Source organism: Manacus vitellinus, unplaced genomic scaffold (genome assembly GCF_001715985.3).
Source record: "Manacus vitellinus isolate BGI_N305 unplaced genomic scaffold, ASM171598v3 scaffold_1_pilon, whole genome shotgun sequence".
Classification (NCBI taxonomy): domain Eukaryota; kingdom Metazoa; phylum Chordata; class Aves; order Passeriformes; family Pipridae; genus Manacus; species Manacus vitellinus.
In genome coordinates, this window is record NW_021939396.1 from 40,362,584 (window position 1) to 40,378,963 (window position 16,380).

A 16,380-nucleotide genomic window follows, 5' to 3' on the forward strand; every position below is an offset into this window, starting at 1 on the left:
TTTATTGCCTCGAAAAGTGAATTCTCATTCAACAAGTAAAAGCAGGACTTGTGAAAACAGCAAACAGTCCAATCCAGAAAGTGGGGACCAAGGTAGTAGCATATACTGAAAATACCATCTTCACAATTTCCATACTCCCAGTGTGGTTGCAGAAAATCTGACATAATTAATCCATGTTTTGGGAAATGCACTGTAAGAAGACAATCTCTGAACAAATATGGTATGTAACATGCATAAAATTGAAAACAACCAATAAGATATAAATCCTTTACCCAATTATTATTCATAGATTGCTTTGGCTGTTTTTTGCATTTTATATCATTTAATAAAATTAACTTCAAAGAATACCAGAATGCAGTGCAAACAAAAAAACAGTGCAGACAAGATGACAAATTAGGTTTAAGACTTGACATCTCTTGAGATGCTATTAAATTATTGTAATAAGAAATCATAAAAAAAAAAAATCCTGTATTCACTGAAATTAATAGGATTTTTTTCCTGTGACATATCTGAGACCAAGATTCTCCACCAATACCTTTTAATGAGAAATATTTTATTTACAGGTAATCATCTAGGACTCATTTGTTCTAGTCTTTGCAACAAAATGACTGCCTATTATCTTCTGCTAGTGTTATTTTGCTATAATTACCCAAGGATGCTCTCTGCTTGCATATTTTTATTTTAAAGTTGGGACATAAATGCAATACATAAATGACACATGGAAGAAAAGCTCTTGACTTCTATACCTGTAATACATTGCTGATGCTTCCTACAGTCATAGAATCAGCGAATCATCTGGGTTGGAAGGGACCTCGGACATCATCAAGTTCAACCCTTCATCCACTACTGCCATGGTTACTAGACCATGGCACTAAGTGCCACATCCAGTCTCATCTTGAAAACCTCCAGGGATGGAGAAGCCACCACTTCCCTGGGCAGCCCATTCCAATGCCTGATTACCCTTTCTGTAAAGAATTTCTTCCTAATATCCAACCTAAACCTCCTCTGCTGCAGTTTAAGACCATGCCCTCTTGTCTTACTGATAGTTGCCTGGGAGAAGAGACCAACCCCCACCTGGTTGCAACCTCCTTTCAGGTAGTTGTAGAGAGTGATGAGGTCTCCCCTGAGCCTCCTCTTCTCCAGGTTGAACAACCCCAGCTCCCTCAGCCTCTCCTCATAGGACTTGTGTTTGAGTCCCTTCACTAGCCTTGTTGTTCTTCTCTGGACCTCCTCCAGCACCTCAATGTCCTTCCTGAACTGAGGGGCCCAGAACTGGACACAGCACTCGAGGTGTGGTCTCACCAGCGCTGAGTCCAGGGGAAGAATTACTTCCCTGGTCCTGCTGGTCACACTGTTCCTGATCCAGGCCAGGATGCCATTGGCCTTCTTGGCTACCTGGGCACACTGCTGGCTCATGTTCAGCTTCCTGTCAATCCAAACTCCCACATCCCTTTCTGCCTGACTGCTCTCCAACCACTCAGTGCCCAGCCTGTAGTGCTGCAGGGGGTTGTTGTGGCCAAAGTGCAGGACCCAGCACTTGCCCTGGTTGAACTTCATCCTGTTGGAATTAGCCCAACTCTCCAGCCTGTCCAGGTCCCTCTGCAGAACCCTCCTGCCCTCCAGCTGATTGACACTGCCCCCCAACTTAGTGTCATCTGGAAATTTGCTAATGGTACACTCAATGCCCTCATCCCGATCATCAATAAAGATATTAAACAGAACCAGGCCCAAGATCCCTGGGGGACACCATTAGTGACCGGCTGCCAACTGGATGCAGCACCGTTCACCACCACTCTCTGGGCCCGGCCCTCCAGCCAGTTCCTAACCCAGCACAGAGTGCCCCTGTCCAAGCCGTGGGCTGCCAGCTTTTTCAGGAGTATGCTGTGGGAGATGTTGTCAAAGACTTTGCTGAAGTCCAGATAGACACATCCACAGCCTTCCCCTCATCCACCAGGTGGGTCACCTGATGACAAAAGGAGATCAGGTTGGTCAGACAGGACCTGCCCTTCCTAAACCCATGCTAGCTGGGTCTGATCCCTTGTCCATCCTGTAGGGGCTGTGTGATTGCACTTAGGATGATCTGCTCCACAACCTTGCCAGGCACTGTGGTCAGGCTGACAGGCTTGTAATTTTCTGATCCTTCTTCCGGCCCTTTTTGTGGTTTGGTGTGACATTCACCAACTTCCAATCATCTGGGACCTCCCCAGTGAGCCAGGACTGTCGGTAGATGATGGAGAGAGGCTTGGTGATCTCTTCCGCCAGCTCCCTCATCACCTTTGGGTGGATCCCATCTGGTCCCATAGACTTCTAGGGATCGAAGCGGCTCAGCAGGTCACGAACTGTTTCCTCCTGGATTACAGGGGGGCTATTCAGATTCTTATCTCTTTCTACAAGCTCCAGAAGTCAGCTGTCCTCAGGGCAACCTGTCTTACTGTTGAAAACTGAGGTAAAGAAGGTGTTAAATACCTCAGCCTTTTCCTTATCTTTGATAACCATATTCCCGCCCATGTTCAATAAAGAATGGAGGTTTTCCTTGCCCCTCCTTTTGCTATTGATGTATCTGTAGAAGGACTTTTAGTTATCCTTCACAAAAGTGGTGAGATTAAGTTCAAGTTGTGCCTTTGTCTCTCTAATTTTCTTTCTACATGACCTAACTATATTCCTAAACTCTTCCTGAGTAGCTAGCCCTTTTTTCCATAATCAGTAGGTCCTCTTCTTTAGCCTAATTTCCTTCAAAATCTCCCTGTTCAGCCAGACCCATTGTCTTTCCCACTGCCTTGCCTTTTGACACACTGGACAGCCAGCTGCTCTCCTTTCAAGACTTCCTTCTTGAAGCATGTCCATCCCTCCTGGACCCCTTTGTTTTCAAGGGTTGTTTCCCAGGATACACTCTGAACTGGTCTTCTGAATAGGCCGAAATCTGGCCTCCAGAAGTCCAGCGTAGAGGTTTTATTAATGGCCCTCCTTGCATCCCTGAGTATTGAAAACTATTATTTCATGGTCACTGTGCCCCAGACCACCACATCTCCCACCAGCCCCTTTCTGTTTGTGAACAGAATGTCTAGTGGGGTCCCATCCCTGGTAGGCTCGTTTACCAGCTGGAGCAGGAAATTATCCTCTATACACTCTAGGAATCTCCTCCACTGCCTCTTCTCCACTGTGTGGAGTTCCCAGCAGACATCTGGCAGGTTAAAGTCACTCACAAGAACAAGGGCTGGAGATTTTGAGACATCTGCCATCTGCTTGTAGAATAATTCATCACCCTCATCATCCTGTTTGGGTGGTCTATAAGAGACTCCCACCAGGATATCAGCCTTGTTGGCCTTCTCCTTGATTCTGATCCACAGGCACTCAACTGTATTGTTACTGACTTCAAGTTCTACAGAGTCAAGAGACTCTCTAACATATAGAGCCACCCCTCCACCTCTCCTACCTTGTCTGTCCCTTCTGAAGAGCTTGTAGCCACCCATGGTAGCACTCCAGCCATGCAAGTCATCCCACCAAGTTTCTGTGATGGCGACTATATCATAGCTTTCCTGCTGCACGATGGCTTCCAGCTCCTGTTGTTACCCATGCTGCATGCATTGGTGTACATGCACTTCAGCTGGGCTGCTGATTTCACTCTTAACTCGGGCTTTCCACCCTTATGGTCCTCTCTGGAGAGCCTGATTTCAATCCCTTTCCCCTTCAAATCTAGTTTAAAGCCCTCCTGATCAACCCTGCCAACTTATGGGCTACAGTCCTTCTGCCCTTCCTAGATAGATGAAGCCTATCTGATTTGAAGAGATTAGGTACCATGGAATTTGCCCCATGGTCAAAAAAACCAAAATTCTGCCGGTGGTAGAATTTAGCCACCTATTGATGAGTTTTCCGACTCTTCTCATTCATCCCTGCTACTGCAGGAACTGAGGCAAACACTACCTGTGTTCCTGTCCCATTAACTAATTGACCCAGTGCCTTGAAGTCCTTTTTAATTGCCCTGGTACTTCTTCTATTAATATCATTAATGTCATCAATGTCATCACTGCCAGCCTGGACTACCAACAGTGTATAATAATCTGAGGGCCGAATTAGCTCAGGGAGTCTCCTACTCCTCACACAGGCCCCGGGAAGGCAGCAGAGCTCCGTGTGGGATGGGTCTGGTCAATATATAGGGCGCTCAGTCCCCCTCAGAAGGGAGTCACCAACTACAACTACGTGTCTTTTTTTCTTTATAGCTGTAGTTATGATCCTTCTGGCAGACAGGGTGCAACCAGGAGACCCTCCAGACAGATCTTCCTCTTGACTGTCCTCTACCTGATTCTCTGGGTCGAGGGCCTCGTACCTGTTCTTCAAGGGCACCATGGGCGGTGATGGGGTCGGGAGGGGATTCTTTTACCTCTCCAGTCAGGGATCTGTTTCCACTCCCCCTACATCTACTTGGTTTGCTCCATCTGCCTTATGGCAGGAAGGGCAGGACGTCACCGTCTCCTGCTACAAATGAAGAAAATTATATTGCTTCTATTCTTAGCACTAGTGCTAAATCTAGAACACATATTCTGCAAGAGACCTTAGAAAACACTTTCCCATTCATATTATGTCAGTTTGCTACTCATTCCCAGAATTCTGGACTAAACCACACACAATTTTGATGAGATGACATCAGGTAAAATCACTTGCCACCTAGATAATGGCATCAGAAATGTGGGAATACACATAATCAGTTGTAGTAGTTTGAACCAGATTTTCCCCCTGAAGCTAAAAAAAAAGTGATAACCCCCAAGGGGTGGTGACACTTAAGATTTGAACCAATCTGCGCTCCTGCAAAATGTAAACATACCACAAGCAAACGGAAGAGAAGAGTTGTAGTTTGGAGTTGTAGGAGAGGTGGCCATGTTGTGAGCCACGAGGAAGGGGCTCGGAGCCCCTTGGAGGGCTCTGGCCCCCCCCAGCCCCGGCTGGGGGAACTGCAGAGACTTGGAACAGTGTTAGACTGGGCTAAGTGTCTGTAGTTAAGCCGGGAGATGTTTCTCCACCGTGGGCAGTGGTCGGAGTAGCAGCAGCCAGCACTGACCGGAGGAAAAGCGGCGGCACAGAGCCAAGAGACAAGGGAACAGTAAACAAAACATGCAGCAAAGCAGATAGAACTTCTGCAAGCTGAAAGAGAGTCAGCAGCAGAGCTACAGAGTTGGGGGTAAAAACTGAACCAGACCCACCCAAACTCCTTTGAGACCTCCGAGAACGGAGGAAGATGATGGACTCTTACTTGAAAGAGTCTTGGAGTGCTACAACACTTGCAGAGAGAGAAGCTAAGAAGTTCCGTTGTCCTGAGAGCTCAGCCAGGACAGTGGGTGGGAGGTTGACCTTGGAGCCCTCCCTTGCTGCAAGCTACAAAGAAGCTCGCAGCCAGCCTGAGGCAGGGCACAGAGGCCCTGCAAGGAGCTTGAATCTCCTGAAGATACCAGACTGTCACGAAGACCTCCCTGCGTCTCGTGATATGACTGTGGTGGAACGACCTTGTCTGGGGTGACGTAGCCCACGGAGGAAGACCGTCATTGAATATGGGTGGCCGAGGGGGATACCCCCTCGTGAGTGCTGGCAGAAATCCAGCTATCAGCTGCTGCATGCATGTGAAGAGGACAGATTGCTGCTGTAGAAGATACTCCTGCTTAGAGACTGGAAGGGATCTGTCCTTCTTCCCTCCTGGCCTTTTATTTGGAGGGGAGAAGAGATCTGATCATTGTAAATACTTATGTCATGGTAGAGATAGTTGTGATCGTGTGTATAATGTATTATAATATTTATTTGTACAGTCATTGTAATATATTCCCTTTCCCCCATTTGGAGTCTGGTGTGTTTTGTCTGCAAAAAACCCATCTCACATTGAATTGAGATGTGACAGGAGGCTAGGACTAGGGAATTAGATTTTGGGGCTATCTCAAATCATGACATCAGTTTAGGCTATGACTGGGAATGTTAGTTAGGGTTTTTGTTTTGGGTCAAGGAGTTGTTTTACTCTGACCAGAATAAAAAGGGGAGTATATTTTTACCTACCAAGGAATGCGCATAGAAATGTGAGTGTCTGACTAGTCCATGGCTCTGCGAGAGCTATATGATCTAGGAAGGATATAGTGGACATTTTGCACTGGCAATAGGAAAGAAAATCTGTATTATGTCAACATAGGAATCTCCAGAAAGAATAGATTTAACTTCTGTCCTATGGTTTCAGTGATGAACTGATGAACTATATTATTTAACAGTCTGGCCTCTTCTGTGTTGGGTTATGCACTGTGGACCATACTTGTTCTTGCAGAAAGACTATTCACACCTAACAAACTTGTGCAATAGTGTTTGCACCACTTACTGCAATGGCATCATTTCACCTGCCAGTGAAGCTGCATGAGGAATGGCTGAGGTCACTTGGCTTGTTCAGGTGGAGATGGGGAGACTGAGGGGAAACCTCACAGCAGTTCCCCTTCACGAGGGGAAGAGGAGGGGAAGGCACCAATCTCTTTAGTGCCCAGTGACAGGACCCAAAGGAACAGCATGAAGCTGTATCAGGGAGGTTTATCTTGGATATTAGGAAAAAGTTCTTCACCCAGAGGCTGAGCCAGAGGCTGGCTCATTACTGGAACAGGCTCCCCAAGCAAGTAGTCAGAGCACCAAGTCTGACAGAGTTCAAGAAGCGTTTAGACAATGCTCTCAGGCACATAATGTGACTCTTGGGACTGTCCTGTGCAGGGCCAGCAGTCAGACTTTGATGATTTTTGTGAATCCTTTCCAATTCAGGATACTCTATGACTCTATGAAATACAGGTTTTATTTATACTTTCCATTGACATGAATCATACAGATTTTATTATGTAATAGCAAAAGAAATTTGGCTTTTGGTAGGATGCTTGGAAAAAAAAAAGAAAGAATCTGTCAGTGTTTTATAATGATTAGACAGCTACATCTCAGACCACATGTAAATGATGGAGTAAACAAGGAAAAGGATGTCAGAGGTCTCTTTCCAAATTCTAGTTTCAGCAAATCCCTTTGCTGTCTTTTCTTTTGCATCTTCAAAAGCTGTAGCTGTATTTTTCCAACACTGCTTCCTTTTTCTTGATACTCTGACTGATTGAATTATTCTTCCTTTTAGGTTTTTAAGGCAATTTTTATCTGATATATTACAGATTTATGCTAAGCTTCAATGGGCACCTTTCAAGCTAATGCTGTTTGTCTTCCGACTAAAATAAGCAAAACTCCTACAAGTCAAACTACATCAAGAGCAGACGCCTTGCAGGTCCTTGTTTTCAAGAATAAAAGTAATTGGGTCTTCAGGCACCTGGGATACACCTTAATTTGTCTGTCTCATAGCTAATTGAGAAGGATTGCATTCTTGCAAAGTAGCACTTTGGCCAGACTTATAGCAGCAGAAGGGAACTGAGTAGGATTAAGATCTTGTTCTTGCTCAATTCTACCGTGTTACCAATCCCTAGAGAGTGCCTTACTACAAAAGAATTATGGTCCAAGGCAATTTCCTTTGTCAACTGCTGCAGCTTTATAACTGTAAAGGGAAAGACGGGAGGACACAGAGAATAAAGAACAAAAATGAGACTAAGAAAAAAAGCAAGAAAGTCAGCCCTCATAAAATAAGAGTTCTTGTCCATTACTGGAATTACATAAAATGTTAAAAGACTACGGTTTATTTGCTTGGTACTGACAGACGACCTACCAACTTTTGTTTCTAGCCATGGAACATAAAACTGTATGAATCATGCTTGATGGCTTATATTAAAGTTATAGTAGCTATTTGTTCATCGTTTCAACTTCTGAGCACAGAAAAAGTATTTTTTCGCAAGAGTTACATCATTAAATCTTCATCTTGAAGTAAGTCCAGTTTCCTCTTGCCTTCTCTATTACTAAACTTTGGGTATCAAGGGGGTTTTGCATGCTGTTTTATTTCAATATGCTGTATATGTATTAGTTGAATGAAGGAACAGACCTTAAGGTATGTATCCCAAGAAAACATGGAGTTTTTTCCTAAAGAAATTCAGAGAACTACTGCTCTGTGTGATTTAGTAGTCTTTCAGCATGAAAAACAAATTAAATATATTTGCCATGCTGTTTATTGTTTACAGTGTATTCTCTTTTTTGATGAAGTGCACAAGGTTTCTGCAAGAGAACAGAGGACAGGTACACTGAGCTTTGTTGATATGAGCCCTGTGAGCCATAATAGAGCTTTGTGTTACTTTGTTCTAGCACCACCGTATAATTCAGCAGCACCTTAATCTATTTTCAGTCCTACAAGGAATGATTTTTTTTCTCTTCTGACAAATATATATTTTTGACTGCTGGTTTAATGAGCAGTAAATGTGATGGAGTACAGTCATAGCACTTTGCACAGGTAGGTATATTGCAATGTGTATTTACACAAACATATATATTATTCGTATAAGTTATGATGCAAATATGCACATTTTAGAAAAAAAATCTAATGAATATGTCAGTATAAACAGAAACATGCATAACATACATGTCTACATATATTTACCCATACACTTTAAGTATAGTCAATTTATTTTTGTTAGGAGCATGTTAAAAGTAAGTTATTGAATGCCACTCAAGTAAGTAGTTTTACATATTGGATCACTTTCAGAATAGTATTTAGATAAATTTTTGTACATATCTTGTTAATCAGTATAATCCAGCAGTTTCCATATTAATTCTTAAGGTTGGCTGCAAAACCTTATTTATAAATGCTTATCATAATATATGTGCATGTCCATACCTAACATAAATTATCCACAAGAGTTATAGTTGTTCATTAAAACATTGATGTCTATTTGCTAGCTAATGTTAGACAAATTTAGGACCTGAATTGCTGTGCTGTAATTGTGCAGGACTTGGGAAAAATATTTTCTCCAGTAGAGATTGATACACCATGCTGCAAAAATTACCTAGGGTAAAATTCGGTTTATAACTTCTAAGGTCAAGTTAGATCAAACTAATGTTTTGCTTATTTTTAGAATCTTCATAGTTTAAAAACAAACAAACAAGAGAAGTTTCCTGTATTACAAATAAAGCAAATGACATTGCATTAAAACTGGTGGACATTTTTATGAAGAAATCCCTAGTGGAAGAGATGCTGTGGGGAAATTCCCTATTGATCAGATTTAAACTTCCGCGTATACCAACAAAGGAAGCAGGAGGCCTTTTGACTCCAGGTATATACCTACTGCAAATGAAGGACTACATCACACAAATAAATATAATCAGACATTTGCCAATGTCTGCTTGGCCTCTATGTCATGGTTTGCTTTCATACCATACCTTGTTAGTAATAAAAAGAGACGACATCTTGCACAGAAACCTTAGCTCTGGAAAGTGCTACAGAAGAACAAGGACATGAATATACTTGTTGCTACTTGTTAAGGTTCAGGGAAAAGAACTGAAATGTTGGAAGAATCTGATTTAACTAAGCAGTTTTAAAAACTGTTTGTTCTCCTTTCAGGAAATTACAATGGTTTGTTATAAACAACAATAGCAATAGAGCAACATACCAAATGCTCTAAATGATGAAGTACTGTTGACTTTAAGAGCTATCAGCCAGAAAATAAATAAGAGGAAGAAGGGAATATGCAGCAGAAACAGTCATGATTTATGTCGGTGCTGTTATAATCACATCACAGTACAGATTTGTTCTGAATAACTCAGTTTAATACTTTGTGTACTCATATTTATCATCCATCTGTACAGACAGAAACAATGTTTTTATCAAATTATGATGTGTTTAACTTGAAATACATTTAGCACAGATGACAGTTTTTAACCACTTATTTTAACTTACATAGTTAAGTATTATATAAAGATTAAATGATAATAAGCAAGGAAACAAGCCACACAGGGTTGCATGGCTTTTGTCTGGAAACCACAAGAATAATGAGAGCCATTACCCTCTATAAACTTGTTCATGAAAATTGGAAGTGAGTTTGGGGTTTAGAACGTTTGTGAAATTTTGACTGCACTTTTTCAGTCATGTTGGACAAAACTTATTAGTCTACTTAAAACATAAGAGAAAGAAACAATTTAAATATTGTTGTATTGCTTACATAACTGGAATATTTGAATAGCTGAATAACGGTTAATCATGAGTTAAAGAATTTGGCTTCCTTCACTTAGCTTATTAGTGATTATGAACTTTTAAAGACAGTTCACAGTCAACTCACTAGTGATTAAGAAAGAAAACTTAAAATACCATATGCACAATGCTAAGGATAAAATATAAATTGCCTCAAGATTTACTGAAGGCACCACTGCAACAAAATATAAGACAGGGCTTCTCAGGTGTCCCCAGAAACTACTTTGTTTCAGAAACTAGTTTGTTTTATGAAGATCTTTGTGTTCTGGAAAATCTGTAAGTGCCATAAATAAATAATAATAATAAAGCATTTAATTATATCCATTAGATCTGTTCTCCAAGTACTTGTTCAAGACCTTCTCTGAATTCATTAAAACATTTTGAATTTGCGATGTTGTTCTGTGAGAAGTGAGAAACATATCAAATGAACAGTTCAGTTTGACACTGAACTCTGAAGTCAATAGAATATGGCTTTGAGTTAAGCTCTACCCAAAAAAGAGTGGTTGAAATTGGTATGAGCAGTGCCAAAATAACAGAAGTGAACATGTACAAGAGGAGGAGTACTAAGATGATCAGAGAGCTGAAGCACCTCTCCTATGAAGACAGGCTGGGAGACCTGAGGCTATCCAGGATGCAGAAGAGAAGGTTGTAGGGAGATCTTGTTGCTGCCTTTCAACAAAGGGGGTTTATATGAAAGATGGAGAAAGAGCTTTTACCAAGGCCTACAGTGACAGGACAAGGGACAATGCTTTTAAACTAGAAGAAGGTAGAGTTTAGATTGGATATAAGACATTTTTTATTATGAGAGTGGTGAGTCAGTGGAAGAGGTTGTTCCAAAAAGCTGTGGATACCCCAATGCTGAAAATGAAAAGATGATAGTTTGTACTCATTTCTCAAAAACAAATTTTAAAAAATCATAGAACTTATAAAGAATTATATGTAAGTATCTTTTTCATGAAAAGTATGAAATTTTAAATAATGTCTTTGTCTTTAATACTGAGTATCTTAATTCATGGGACATTTCTTAAGATTTGTGTACAGTCTTAATCCATAAATGTATATGTAAATATTAATAAGATATAGAAAATTTAATTTAAATTTTATTCATGTTTTTCTTGTCCTGCAATCTGCTTTCCATTCTTCATTGTTTTCTCTGAATTTTCTTGGAATATAGATTTTGATTTCCTGCTTCATATGAACTCCTTCATTATGTGAAGAAACAATACTTTTAGCCCTTGTGACTATACATGTCTAGTTTATGTCTCAGCTTATGTCAGATTAGCAATATTGTTGAAGAACATTCCAGCATAGACACAACTGACACCTGTCGTCATCATAATGAAGATAGCTGAATAAATTTTTGGCTAAGAGAATTGCAGCTTTCATCTTTCCATGAAATGATGGAGACTAGGTAATATTTTTCCCGTTTAGGCACTCATTAAAATGTGGTTGACACATTTAGAACAGGTTTTAGACAAGTTTTCTTCCTATGGCTTGTTTGGCAATTTTAATTCTAGCAGTCACTTGGCAAAAGATTATATTTCTTTCTACTGTATTGTTTCTCTTCTCTTCTAATGCAATTGCCATCCTTACCGCACACTGCCTAATGCCTAACAAAACATCTTTTTTTTTAATTCATGGTGCTATTTATACTTTATTCTAACATACAATGCAATACATACAATACAAGGAGTGATGAGTTCAAACTGAAAGAGTGGAAATTTAGGTTAGATATGCAGAAGAAATTTATTGTAAAGGTGATGAGGCATTGGAACAGATTGACCAGAGAAGTTGTGGATGTCTCATCCCTGGCAGTGTCCAAGGCCAGGTTGGATGGGGCTTTGAGCAACCTGGTCTAGTGGAAGGTGCCCTTGCCTATGGCAGGGCAGTTGAAACTAGATAATTTTAAGATCCCTTCCAACCCAAACCATTCTATGATTCTATAATATTATACATATATATATACACAAACACACAATATATATTATATTATATGCATATTTTATATAGGTATTATATATAAAAATATTATTGAAGGGTGAGGAAAAGTTCACTTTTTTTTACTGAGCCACTGCATTTTAATTCTGTTGCAATGATTTTTTGTGTAATACCCTCTAAACTGATAGTCCCATTTCACTGATGAATCATTCAAGGTCTTTTGCATAACAAAAAGAAACATACATACACAAGTATTTGAATTCCAAATTTACCACTCTTTGTGCAAACAAACAGCAGAATGGAGTGGGAAGAATAAAAGGGTTCGGATGAGCAGAGTAATGTGGTGGGAAGGGTTGACTTAAGATAGAATATAAGAGCATATTCTGTAGTCAAAAGGGCATTTCCAGCAATTGCTGGTGGCAATATTGCAGCATCTCAAAATAAAACAGGTACTGAAGAGAAGTGGAACTTAGAAGAAAGATTTCACATTCTCACATAACAGCAGTGTCAACTAGTAACACTAAAGCCTGCTTACATTTTAGTACTTGCCAACAATTAGTACAATTGTCAACATACTCAGGCTCTCAAGGATTTTACTGAGATTTGGACTTGCAATAATGTCATCTGGAAATTGACGCCATACTATTTACTGAATAAAGCAAACTCTTTCATCACTTGTACTGAGCTTTTTTTGAGACTGATGGGAAAAGTTGATGGGTGAGACGTACAGGCTATGGTTGATTTATACTTTTACAGACACCTGAACAAAATACATCTAAAACAGAAACTAGGATTTGCTATAATAGCACACACTCCCACTCATGAAACAACAGAAGAGAATGGAAGGTTATTTTCAAAACTCATAGATCAGCTTGAAGCCAAGAAGATTATTTCTTCTCAAAACCAAAGACACATCAGCAAAAGAAACATCAAACTCAATCAGTGTGGGCTTTCATGTGAAATTAAAGAAGCAAGATCTGATGGTTGTTTCAGATTGATATTGGTATTGATTTTTCAATAACAAGCACATAAAGAAGACAACTTCTCACATAATCAGAAATCAGTCCTGAATTTAAACTAAAGCATGAGAGATTTGACAAGAGATGATCTATTTCTATAACAAAGAGAAGGACATTTTAAGGATACTACTTATCGTAAAATGTTAGAAAAAACAAGCAATAATAACAGTGTTATAGAAACAAGTCTTAGAACTTTACCTTTGTGGCAGCATCAAAACAAACAAAGCCCGTGTTAAAGTCAATGGTAAGTCCCATAAGATGACTCTCCAAAACACACGCATACGTCTTGCACTGTAAAAGAAAAACCAGAGAAGGTTGTCACCACAGAACACATTTCTTAAAAAACTTTCTAGAACCATTATTTCTATGTCTTTATTCTAATGTTTATATTTCTCAATTTTATTATCAGAAAAGAGTAATTTGTCTGTAAATACATCCATTTATTGTCAGTGTATTTCAAATCAAAGAATTTTGATGAGTGATGAAGTTATCTAAGTAATGTGAAAAGAGGATTTCCTGCTATTAGGGAAAAAATTAAACTGAATCAGAATCGCCTCAGTGACTTATCAGTGCAAATTACTAAAAGCAAAGTTTTATTATTCTCAAACCCTCTTATTTATTTTTCATACCCAGAAAATTTTAACATTAACATATTTCTTTTAGCTTTTTAAGAAAAAAATAAATCATATGTAAAATATCTCTTTGGTATGCTGTTTCCTGTGGTTCTGTGTTGTCCTAAATCTCAGTGAAAAGGTAGTATTTTATACAATTTAGCAACTCATATAATCATATGAAATACCTTTTTTTCTTCGGCTAGTGGATCAATATATCTCAAATATTTCTATGATAAACCTTGAAATCCTGAAAGACTTTCTCATTCCACAATTTTTATATATATGCATCTATTTATTTCCATAACATCACACTTCAACACATGCCATGAGACATCTATTAAAATAATATTCAGGATCAAAACTACAGCTGTGCTTGAAGGCTGACTTCAGGTACAAAATGACAGACTTGTATTTTTCATCACAAAATATGTAAGAAAATATTAAAACATTTCCAAATCTGTTGCAAGTTCTTTAAAGAAGCCATTCCATTCTTATTTTATAGACATTTTACCCTCCAGATTAAATTAAATACAGGTATATTCTTCAAAAATTGATGTAGCCACTAAAAATATGAAATGATAACAAAGACTTCCATGATCTATAATGTGTCAGAGTATCAAAATATAAATTGTAAATATAGTAACAATGTGAGTTACTAAACTGCTAGTATTACAAAAGTACCTATGACTATTTTTGGCATTTTGATTATCAAGGATAAATCAAATGCCTTTACTTATATATTCTTTGAGTGGGCTCTTGGATTCTAAATGGTCTTCCCCAGAACATAAGAAGCTGAAAGGTGCATTAACAGCTTCTAACAGTTGAAATACACATTGCAATGAAGGAAAATTGAAAACTTCACAGCTAGTTTTCATATTAGCAAATAAAAGTGGATTTTTTTTTCTTAGATCAACTACACCATAAAACTGCTATGAATATGTAAACTTTGATTGTAAATCAATGCTACTGAAAAAGAGGATATTGTCTTTGGCACCATCTCATTAGTACAAAAAAGAATACTATATAAAGTATCATGGCTAGGCTTCGTGAACAAAGATCTGGGAAGGGCGCTACCCATATTTAATGCAAACACGCTGGTGGCTAAAAAGGCCAATACGAGATAGACAAGACTGGTTGCAAAAGGCACAGTAGAAAGACTCCTTTGGTGATATTGGCAAGACATGATTCTTTCTGCGTTGTCTTTCATCCTTCAGAATGATCTTGCGTGCGTTCTCAAAGGAAGCAGCAGAAGGTTATTAGAAAGGGCTCAGAAAGCGCATTACCATATCTGACTTGGCCATGCTGATCCTCATGAAGTGAGATGATTATTTTAAGGAACCTGGGGGGACATCCTAAACGTTCCAAAATCTGCCACAGGCCTTTTCTGCTTACAGTATTGAAAACCTTGGTGAGATCAACAAAGGTTACACAAAAATCTTTGTTCTGTTCCCTGCACTTCTCTTGCAGTTGTCTGAGAACAAATACCATGTCTGTGGTACTCCTGTTGGTTCTGAAACCACATTGGCTTTCAGGTAGAAGTTCTTCTGCTATAGTGGGTATTAGTCTGCTCAAAAGTATTCTTGCCAGGATTTTGCCAGCAATGGAGAGCAGAGTAATACATCGGTAATTTGAACAGGCTGATTTATCTTCTTTCTTCTTATACAAGGTGACGATGACTGCATCACAAAGATCTGATGGGAGTTTGCCTAGTTCCCAACAACGCAGTATGAACTCGTGAAATTTAGCATGGAGTGCTTGGCCTCCATGTTTCCAGACTTCAGGTGGAATTCCATCAACCCCAGCTGCCTTACCAGTTTTCACCTGCTGTATGGTCTTAAGAGTTTCTCCCACAGTAGGGGCAGTATCCAATTCATTCTTCGCCGGTTGCTGTGTAATGTACTTAATTGCTGAGTCTTGAACTACACAGCTGGTACCGAAAAGAGTCTGAAAGTGTTCAGACCAACGATTCAGAATGGAGGTTTTATCGGTCATCTGTGCTGAGTAGAGGGCTTTGGACCTGGTATGTAGGCCCATATGCTGTTTTCAAGGCCTCATAGAATCCTCTGTAATCACCCATATCTGTGCCTAATTGAATTTTTTCTGCCAGACTGATCCACCACTTGTTCTGTATGTCATCGAGTTTCTGTTGGAGCTTCTTGCATGCAAGACGAAAGGCTGCTTTTCTTACAAGACAAGATGGCAGTGCAAGGTGTGCTTGGCGAGCAGTTCTCTTTTTCCTCAACAATTCCTGGATCTCTTGATTGTTTTCATCAAACCAGTCCTTGTTCTTCTTGAAGGAGAACCCTAATGACTCTTCAGAGGACTGCAGGATGCTATTTTTAATATGTTACCAAAGTGTTTCAGGAGAGGGATCTATAGAATGATTTTCGAGCCTAGTTTGAAGATTTGCCTGGAATCTGTCTCTCACTGTGACTGTTTGAAGATTGTTAATTTGGAGTCCCCTCCTTGGGATACCAAAGTATCAAACCTTTTAGGTTTGAACTTCAGGTTGAAGTTAAGTTTACAGCACATATATAAAGTATATATGTAAAATATATATATAAACTACATATGTAAAGTAATATATTTCAGTTACTTGTAGTTAATGAATTCACATATGCAAGAATGTTCAGGTTTTGCATGCAAAGTAAAAAATTTACAGTTTTGTAGAACTATATCGCAAACTTCTAACAAGATACAAACTACA

At 39.4% G+C, this 16,380-nt stretch overlaps 1 protein-coding gene across 2 annotated transcripts in view; it reads right to left on the reverse strand.

Moving 5' to 3' along the window:
* Positions 1-16,380, reverse strand: part of SNTG1 (syntrophin gamma 1) — a 335,023-nt gene that overhangs the window by 14,825 nt on the left and 303,818 nt on the right. For both annotated transcript variants that reach the window (XM_018080350.3, XM_018080344.3), the window contains one exon: positions 13,258-13,350. In XM_018080350.3, coding sequence (XP_017935839.1) covers positions 13,258-13,350 — 93 coding nt within the window. The remainder of the gene's footprint in view (positions 1-13,257; positions 13,351-16,380) is intronic.